Source organism: Pollachius pollachius (assembly GCF_949987615.1).
Source record: "Pollachius pollachius genome assembly, chromosome: 2".
In the NCBI taxonomy this organism is placed as follows: domain Eukaryota; kingdom Metazoa; phylum Chordata; class Actinopteri; order Gadiformes; family Gadidae; genus Pollachius; species Pollachius pollachius.
The window spans coordinates 30,348,242-30,358,241 of NC_136935.1; the positions used below are offsets into that span (position 1 = coordinate 30,348,242).

General features: G+C 45.5%; 1 protein-coding gene across 1 annotated transcript in view; it reads left to right on the forward strand.

Moving 5' to 3' along the window:
• LOC307071178 (netrin-1) overlaps positions 1 to 10,000 on the forward strand; it is a gene marked incomplete at its 3' end in the record, with an annotated part of 52,957 nt that overhangs the window by 20,776 nt on the left and 22,181 nt on the right. The window contains exon 3 of the mRNA XM_079730096.1: positions 6,649 to 6,837. Coding sequence (XP_079586222.1) covers positions 6,649 to 6,837 — 189 coding nt within the window. The remainder of the gene's footprint in view (positions 1 to 6,648; positions 6,838 to 10,000) is intronic.

A 10,000-nucleotide genomic window follows, 5' to 3' on the forward strand; every position in this document is an offset into this window, starting at 1 on the left:
ACACACACACACACACACACACACACACACACACACACACACACACACACACACACACAGACATTCCCTATCAGAATGCATAGATCAAAATGTTACCCTGAAGGAGGGAGGGGACAAAGTGGCAATTCAATAAATATATAAATTAATATACTTTTACTTTTCAGTTGTATCTTTTCAATGTTTTAGGTCCTTTACCCCTTAGACAGTTTAGATGAATGTAACATAATACACTGGGTTAGAATCAACAAATTGAATGTAAGATTATAAGTATATAAAACTGTACATTTCACATCCTTACTTATGTTGAAGTAACAAAGTTAACGATAACGTACACAAAGGCGTGTTCCCTCCCATCTTTTCGTGTTCCCTCCCATCTTTTGATGATGCTACTCTACATTAAAGCACATGTTCAAACTTTAAACATTCCTCCTTATTGAAGAGACGTGTGTCTCTGTTTCGGTTCTAATCTTTACTCACCACTCAAGAAAAAGAGTTTATCAAAACTCTGCATCCACATTTTATTATTTAGTATGTTCTTATAAAATACAATCCCGACAATTGCTTGTGTCAACTTAGAAGCGATCCACAAATTAATTTAGGGTTCCATTGGGCTCAATTAAAGACCTAACAGTTTATCCAAACCATCCCAGAGGCTTGGAAACACTACACAACTCGTTTCTCGATCGTTACGAGTCATGGATTTTACGTTGCTGTCTTTAAAAAAAGGTATTTTATCCTTTTTTTAATTCCCCCTACCTTTAAGAAATCGTTACGTAAGCCTGTATAAAAAATGTGTTAATCAAAAACAGGTCTCACATTTTTAAACAGAGTGATAAAAGATCACACACCCATTTAAAACAACGATTTGCATCACAATAAACAAACACACAACATTTGTTCATCATGATGTTCTCATTCATCAGTCCTCCAGAGGATTCCTAAAATCCCTTCTGATCTTGTGTTTCTGGAAGGATGAATCATTAATTAAATTCACCGGTGAGACATCCATTAAAAGGGCTGTTAAGGTTTGCGCTGTTAGAGTAACAGAGCATCCAGGAGACACATTACAGAGCTGTGAAGAGCAGTATATGGTGTCATCTCCACTTTCAGGGCACTTTAGTTGCCCTCAATTAGGTCATTGTTTATTTGGGATTCCCCGGCTCTGCCATGCCAGTGTCTGGTTCAACAAACGCAGGAGACAAAAGGGAATATTGTTCCAGGGCGAGGAGCAAAACAAACAGTGTGCCGCTGGCTCCGGAAAACAGGATGTGCTTACATTAATTGATGCTGCAGAATGGATGGGTTTATTGGTCGGTGTTTGACAGAGAATGACATATATACTGTTCTTTGGCATGGTTACAGCGTAAACACAAATATTGCCTCGCCGCTTGTGTGGGTTGTAAAGGCTTTTTGTTTGACAATGCACAAACTATAAATGTAAGTTTAGCATTGTTTGAGTTGTGGTGAAAACAATCAATGAGGGATGCTTACTCTCTCTCTTTCTCTCTCTATCTCTCTCTCTCTCTCTCTCTCTCTCTCTCTCTTTCTCTCTGCCTCTGTGTGGTCTCTGCATGCTACACCATAGCCCATAGCCAACAGAATAAATGATTGATGAAATTTAAATGGTTTGGTGTTCTGTTTAAATCCATGCCAAGAAACACATCGAACGTGAATGTTGGACAAGCAAATACACAGAAAACATTGATATTTTTGACCTTTGCACTTTGGATTAAAAGTAGAAAAAAAAGAAGAAGTGAGATGGAAAATGTGCAAAAGCATTACAGCTGCACATGAAAATCATCATATCACTTTATCTTAAATTGTAAAAACATTGATGATCTTTCTATCCATCTCCATACCTATATGAATGTTATCCCATCCATCCTCTACTCACTTTGTACAATAAGTGAACAAAGTACAGCATCTATGCAAGTGTTCCTGGTGACTCTCCAGTCAAAGATCATCAGATTAATTCAGTGTTGTGTGTGGGTGGATCATTGTGTCATAGGGGCTTCACGTTTGACACGCACATCTTTGTGTGTTTTTTTTTTGTGTGTGTGTGCGTTTGGCCATGAGAAGCAGTACCCATGAGATTCAGTGCCCTGCCAGCAACTCCTGCATGTGTGTGTGTATCCTCAGAGGCCTCCAGGGGCCCGCGGCCACGCCTTAGCACACTGACCAGGAGCCTGTGTGTGTGTGTGTGTGTGTGTGTGCCGTGTGTGTGTGTGTGTGTGTGTGTGTGTTTGTGTTGTTTGAGAGAGTCTCTGTCTCTTTCTGTGTGTGTGTATTAGAAAGAGAGAGAACGAGAGAGAGAGAGAGAGAGAGAGTGAGAAAGAGAGAGAGAGAGAGAGTTACAGAATAAGAAATAGACAAGGGTCTAAGTTGTGTTTTACAGGCTGCCATGTTGTACCGCGCCACACTGTATAAGGAATGGCATCACGTTGTTATGAATATCCAGTGCAAGAGTTTATAAAAAAACGTTGTAAAGATATGTCAACATAAATATATCCAAATAGTCCATGAAAGTATTCAATCTCTCTCGCTTTCATTCTCACACTCTCTCTCTCTTTCTCTCTCACACACACACACACACACACACACACACACACACACACACACACACACACACACACACACACACACACACACATTCCCTCTCCCTCTCACTCTCCCCCTCTCTGCATGATATTTCTACTCTTCTCTCCACCCACCAATTCTGAACACCTTCCGAACAAAACAGGGCAGAGTCAGCCGATACTCAATATTTATTATTTTATTTTTCTACTCAGGGGTTTGAAGAGGTAATCTGATTAGAGTATCTGGGGGCGGCCGTAGGATTAAAAGTAAACTGCTCATGTATGGGGTCTCCGCTCGGTGTTTGTTTAAAATCCAGGGGCTGCGGGCCAGACCTCCTGGTGTTGCGTGTTGCTCTGCCTAGCTGTTTGGGTAAACAGCAGGGGATGGGGGGGGGGGGGGGGGGGGGGGGCTGTTTGTCTGTCCGTCAGCACCAAACCTGGACATTAATAGACGGCTGGCCTTTGTCCCGGCCCCGCTCGCCGGGGACGGAGTTCGGCATTGCGTTGTTTCAACATGAAATTGTGAAGAAAACTCATTTCAGGCCGAGTGATCCATCACGGCCTTTAGAAGACACCATCTCCATATTTGATATTTCTTGCTCTTTCCCAGATGGTATTCTCTAGGCTAAAAATAAGCTTGGTGCAGCGATATGTCAGCCGCTGACCCCGGGCTGCCTCGGGAGCGCAGCCGTCCTGTGAGCATCGTCCCTTAAGTGTCGGGCTTATCGCGAAGTCACTCAAGCTTAACCCGACTCCTGCTCCCACAGCTGAACTTTCCTGCTAATTAGCCAAGGCAATCCTTTACTTTTGTATCGCCAAGACGACCCCAGTCAGTCAATGAGCCCCCGTGAATCTTTTGGGAGAGAGGGGGGGGAGCCAGAGCGATTTCCTTGGATTTACGCGGAGGTATGCTCAGCCCTGAAGCTGTGTTACGTGTTCTGTTCAGCACTATTGGTGAGGCGCGGGAATCAGTGACCAGTGCTCAACCGGCACTTCCTGCTCAATGTGTCGGCGGGATGCTAAACGGCATTAGCATTGAGTCATGATGGCTCTGTGGCATGTTGGCTTTACTTCCATCACGTTACAGGAGGTTCTGGGGGGGGGGCTCTGGGTATGATGTGCTTAGCTTTATCCGGCTAGCTCCATTACACTTATTTTAAAGGGATCTATTTACATCACCTGGGGGTGTTGGAAATTGTCCGGTTGCCACGGCAGTTCATTGGGAAGCAGTTAACTTCATTATGGGAAAGGGAAAACGGAAAAACGGTTTGTGTCCGGGGTTTTAAAGCAACATTTGTACCCCTTGGATCATGAGATTAAGGTGAAACTCTATAGCTTATGAAAAACTAAATATTCAATAATTTTTATTGAATAAAATCAATAAAAAAAGACAAAGCTTACTGCCCAGTTCTTCCATGTGGACCAACCTTTATTGATATGATTGATCTAGTATCCTTTGATTAGAGAGGCTGTGCATGTCACAGACATGACTTTGTGTGTGTGTTGGTATGTACGTGTGTGTTTGTGTGTGTGTGTGTGTGTGTGTGTGTGTGTGTGTGTGTGTTTGTGTGTGGGTGCGCCAACTATCCTCTATGCATCTTGCTTCCTGGCAACTCGGTTTAATGTCTAATGACATTTAATGAATTATCGTTAACATTATCCCATAGATAGAGAGACAGACTGGCAGACGCAATTCAAAAAGTAAAGCCACTATGTGCATTCCAGTGGTGTATTGTAGCAGAGGGTATAGGTGAGAGGAGACCAAGTGTGTTGTCAATCTGCTGCCATTATCTGAGGTGTTATCCCACGGGACCCGATACCTCCCAGTCACAATTGCGATCATCTCCCTGCCTTACAGTTGTCACCTCCGTCAGCCCCTCTTGAAACCCACACTTATGTCATTGTGCTGTGGTGTGAAGAGGATGTTGTTCCTGTACTCAGCGAGAGAGTATATAGAGCTTATAGAATATAGACAGGAGAGAGAGAGAGAGAGAGAGAGAGAGCGAGAGAGAGAGAGAGAGAGAGAAGAGAGAGAAAGAGAGAGAGAGAGAGAGAGAGAGAGAGAGAGAGAGAGAGAGAGAGAGAGATGCCCGTCAGCCTGAGGCTGTCCAGCCCCTGTGTTTCCGACCCGCTTGACTCTCCATCGTAATCCAAACTATCTCCAGGAAGACTGGGGGATAGCTTTCACCATCAGCAGCCATGCCCCTGGGCCAGTGACACTCACAGAGATAGAGAGACATAGAGACGGACATACAGAGAGATAGGTGAAAGTTAGGGAGGAAGAGAGAGCGCACGGCAGAGAGAGCATGAGACAGAGCGGTAGGAAGAGAGGAAGAAAGACAGAGAGAGAGAGAAAGAGACCTGACCAAAGAACACAGGTCCTCAAGTGACAGCTCTTTCCTCTCCTCTCAGGGGACTATCAATATGCTCATTGTCTCGTTGGGAGCGGGGCTGTTTACAGACACTGGGTCTGGGGAAACCGAACATGAGACGTGTTGAGGAGACACAAGAAGAAGGGAAGGCTCAAGGGCTGTAGGTCAGAGGGCGTTTCTCTAAACCCGTCTTGATAGAGCCTAATATCAGGGGCAGGAGCCCTTCCGTTCAACTGAAAACGGAAACGGAAACGAAAAGGGTCAACTTGTCAGGCCCCACTGGGTCAACAACGGACGACAAACTAGGAGCAGAGAGAGTTGGTAGAAGAGATATATACTGCTCATTAAGGCCACTACCGGGAATAAGAGACTGAGATGCTGTGTGTGTGTGTGTGTGTGTGTGTGTGTGTGTGTGTGTGTGTGTGTGTGTGGTACATGTGATAGTGTATCCTTTGTGTACATTTGAGAAAATACATTGTAATTAGTTCCTTGGAGTGAAGCAAAGGGGTCTACAGGCTCACACACACACACACACACAGGGACACACACACACACACACACACGCACACACACACTCATACACACACACAATGACACACATACACACAAACACACAGATACCAAGCAGCAGCAACAGCGGTACAGTGTAAAGGAAGTCTGGTGTGTGTGTGTGTGTGTGTGTGTGTGTGCGTGTGTAAATAATTCATAACTGTGTGTCTGTGGCTCGTCGGACGGAAGGCCCTAATGAAGCCGACAGCGTCTGATTTACTTTCCCCTGCCAAGACATCATGAATAAACATCAGCCGGGCTAATTAAACCCCAGCGCTGCGCTGGCTAGCGTAGCGCCGTCGTTATCAGTAAACAAGTAGCATGGATGGCTCTCTCTCTCTCTCTCTCTCTCTCTCAGTTCCACACTCCCAGGGATTTGACGGCAGCAGCAGAATAGCAATAGCAGAGGCGAGTGGTTCTGCGCTACATGGGTCTACAGAGACTCACTAGCGCTAGCGGAAGGAAAGAGCAAGGGAACATTTTCCAGGATCGTTTATAATTGCCGGAGAGTGAAGGAGAGGAACTGGGTAGATAGTGGAGAGGAACTGGGTAGAGTTGTAGTGTAGCTGCCATCCCTTGAAAGAGGTGTTCCTCTGCCCATCTTCTTGGCATTGGGAGTGAGGGGCTGTCTTGAAATCTAGTGCTAGGAAGCCCTTTGACACTATAAGAGCTAAGGGTATGGTACGTAGGCACTATGATTTAACCCTGATTTACCCTAACAAATCCTGGAGCTCTAACTAATCAAACCTTAATACACACAATCTAATCTTATCTAATACGATCAGATGGAATCTTGTCTAGTGTAATCTAAACTAATCTGGTGTAATCAAATATCCTCTATTCTAATGTAATCTAACATTATCGAGTCTAGTCCACTCTAGTGTAATCCAACCTGATATACTCTAGTCTAATCGAATCAACTTTCATCTGGTCTAATCTGCTCCAGCCTAATCTGTCTACTCTAGGTAATGTATTCAAATTTAGCCTAATTGTATCTAGTCCACTGTACTCTAGTCTAGACTACTCTACTCCAGGCAACTCTAGTCTCGACTACTCTAGTCTACTCTAGCCTTGACTGCACTCTAGGCTACTCTAGTCTCGACTGCTCTACTCTAGTGGACTTGTGTCTAATCGAATGCGTTCCTCCCCAGCGTGTAACTGCAACCTGCATGCCCGGCGATGCCGGTTCAACATGGAGCTGTACAAGCTGTCGGGGAGGAAGAGCGGAGGAGTCTGCCTCAACTGCCGCCACAACACGGCCGGGCGGCACTGCCACTACTGCAAGGAGGGCTACTACCGGGACCTGGCCAAGCCTATCTCCCACCGCAAGGCCTGCAAAGGTACGCTCTCCCGCCCGCTGCTCGCTTTGCCCCGGCGCTCAGCAGCCCCCCACTTTGATCCCTCCCTCCCATCAGAAGAGGGGAACGTTTGAGGTCAGCAAGTGAGACGCTGCCAACAATGTGGTATGAGTTTGGGACTACATGCGCTCGCCCTTGGCGTATTACATTGCTAAAATATTCATATTAAAATACTTTAATACTTACAAATGTACATTAGATTTTGCTTGTGGCCTGGGTTTACTATGAGGTAAACTAGGAATACTTGGTAGGTAGAGGAAGATGGAACCACACACACCCAGATGCATGCACACACACACACACACACACACGCACGCACACACACACACACACACACACACACACACACACACACACACACATGCACAAACACACATACAAGTGCTAGTCCTTACATTCCTGAGTCTCTCTCTCTCTCTCTCTCTCTCTCTCTCTCTCTCTCTCTCTCTCTCTCTCTCTCTCTCTCTCTCTCTCTCCCTCTCTGCGCGGGAATGAGCTCGGGGTGTGTTGGGATAGTGCGGTTTGGGGGGGGGGGGGAGGGGCGGGGTTAGCCGCCCTTGTATTGACAGTGAGTTATTTGGCTTGGTTTAAAGAGGGGAGATGGGGAGTTGACACTGACAGGAAAAGCAAAACAAACAGAGCGGAGGTGTGAAGTGATCCCCGCTGGAGGTCAGGGGTCAATGAGACCAAAGAGTTGATACAAGCAGAGGAGAAGAAAGGTTTGGGGAGGGAGAGAGATTATTCTGTCTCTATTTTTAAGTCAATTTGACATACTCTAAATTTAGACATTTGATTGCAATGTCGTAATATTACACTGTTTTGTATATATAAGCTTCCCGTGCCTTTAAAACCCCCTTTGAATTGAGTTTTTTGAATTTAATTGAGAGTGAGGGAGTAAGAGAGAGCTGTGGAGGTACAGCTGTGGGAGATGAAGACACAGGGCAGAGTGGGATAGGTCTGGGCGATCGCTACGCATCTGCTATGGTGTGGAGGCGGGGAGGGGCTGACAAATGGGAGGAGGTGGGAGGCTGGTTCACCTGAGGGAATTCAGGAAGGGCCTAGAGAGAGGAAGGAAGGAAGGAGGAGGAGGAGGAGGAGAAAGGACCACACCTCCACACAGGTGTGGGCTTCCTCTCTGCTCCCCGCAGACGGTTCAGGATGAATAGCATCGCCCCCCCCCCCCCCCAGCCAATAAGGGTCAGAGAATGGAGGGGTGCGGGTGGTTGGGAGGGGGGCAGGGGACCCCTCCTGTGGCTTGCACACACACACACACACACACACACACACACACACACACACACACACACACACACACACACACACACACACACACACACACACACACACACACGCGTAAAAGACACATTTACAAACATAGATGAACTTATACAGACGCATCTCAGAACACACACTCCCGGTCATCGCTCCTCCTCTGTGTGCTTCAGATTGCTTACTTCCAAGGGCGGCCCTATGGAAATATTAGCTGCCCGATGACAGTCTCTGCCGGCGGTTTCCCACATCATCTCACCAGGAAGTAAATAAACAAACGGACCAATCAGTCAGCTTGACACAAGGCATGTGTGTGGAGTTAAAACATCGCTGGAGGAATGCCATGTTGGTTTAGAAGAGACGAGTTGAGAGACGCGCTCTGTTTTCATCCGTCACCTCTGCTCGGCCCTGTGGTTTGAGTCTTCTTCTTTTCCTTCAGGGACTTCAGGTTCATATTTGTTCGCATTTGATCATGTTGAGAGCCGTCAGTTGGTGACTGTGCCTCCTGTTTCAGAACCAAAGTCAACCATTTAACAGTTAAACGTATACTCTCACCACTGAAAACCCCAAACGGCACTTCCTAAGCATTTTTACCGACGCGTAGATTCAACAAAGCCTGCGTTAAAAGCCGGCATTCAATCTCTAACCGCATTCAACCGCTAGATGCATGTGGCATCCTCTGCATGAACACTCCTTTATAAGAAAATACAACAGGAAACCCAACAAGAAGCCCCCCACCCCCAAGCCCATCCATTCATCTGCTGACGAACGACATGGCTAAAGTGACTTTAACACCTTGGCGGTGTGTCTGGCCCCATTCCTCTTTCAGCTCGGAATGCAAACATACATATATCATCCCAGAGACACCTTGTAGCATTAACCCCTACGCTTTGCTATGGCTAGCCGGCTAGCTAATATGAAGGTGGGGTGGTGGGGTTTAACCTCTTTCGGTTTTGGGCTGTTTTTACATCCCTCATTGTGTGTCCCAGACTTAATTCGTACAGCATCCCATAATAACCCACTCCCTTGGGAGATGGAGGGTGGTGTGGGTTAGATGACTGGAGGTGCAGGAGTTTTATCGCTGCTTTAAATAGAATCAAATAAATATAATAATATATTTATATTCACTTTTATCAAAGTGTTATTTTCACACTCACACTGATAAATGTGTGTCAGGCAGACAGGCGTTAAAGGAGGAAAGGATCCCATATTATTGACCACAGGAAAACCGCTAACTATGAAGTTGTAAGGAATTCATATTTGAAGCTTAATGCCTGCGTGCTGTCAAGATGGACTGGTTGTTGGGGGACAAGGTTTGCTATGCATGTATAATAAACTATCCTTTGATAGCCATCGCTGATTATTGAAAAATAAAGTAACAAATCGTTCACCACAATGCAGTTTACCACTCTGTCGTGCCTGTCTATACCAACTCTGCTTCGCTTGTTTTCTATCTTCATGATATTTCTTGATCATCACAAATAGCTAAAGTCGCAGTTAAAATTACCGAATGTATTAAAGGAAAATTATTTCTAAATAGAAATGACTTGCTTGGCATCATCAGCAGCTTTATCATTGTTAACATTTTCACTTTCACACAAACACACACATGCAACATCAATAAGATCAGTTATGAAAGCGGTTATGCTTGTTATGTTGACTGTAGGCCGTACAGTGTGTGTCCTTTCCAAATGTTTCCGAAAGAACACACAAACACACACACACACACACACACACACACACACACACACACACACACACACACACACACACACACACACAAATAAACACACAAACACACAAACACACAGACACACTCATATAAACACACACAAACGAACACTCATATAAACACACACATACACAGACACGGACA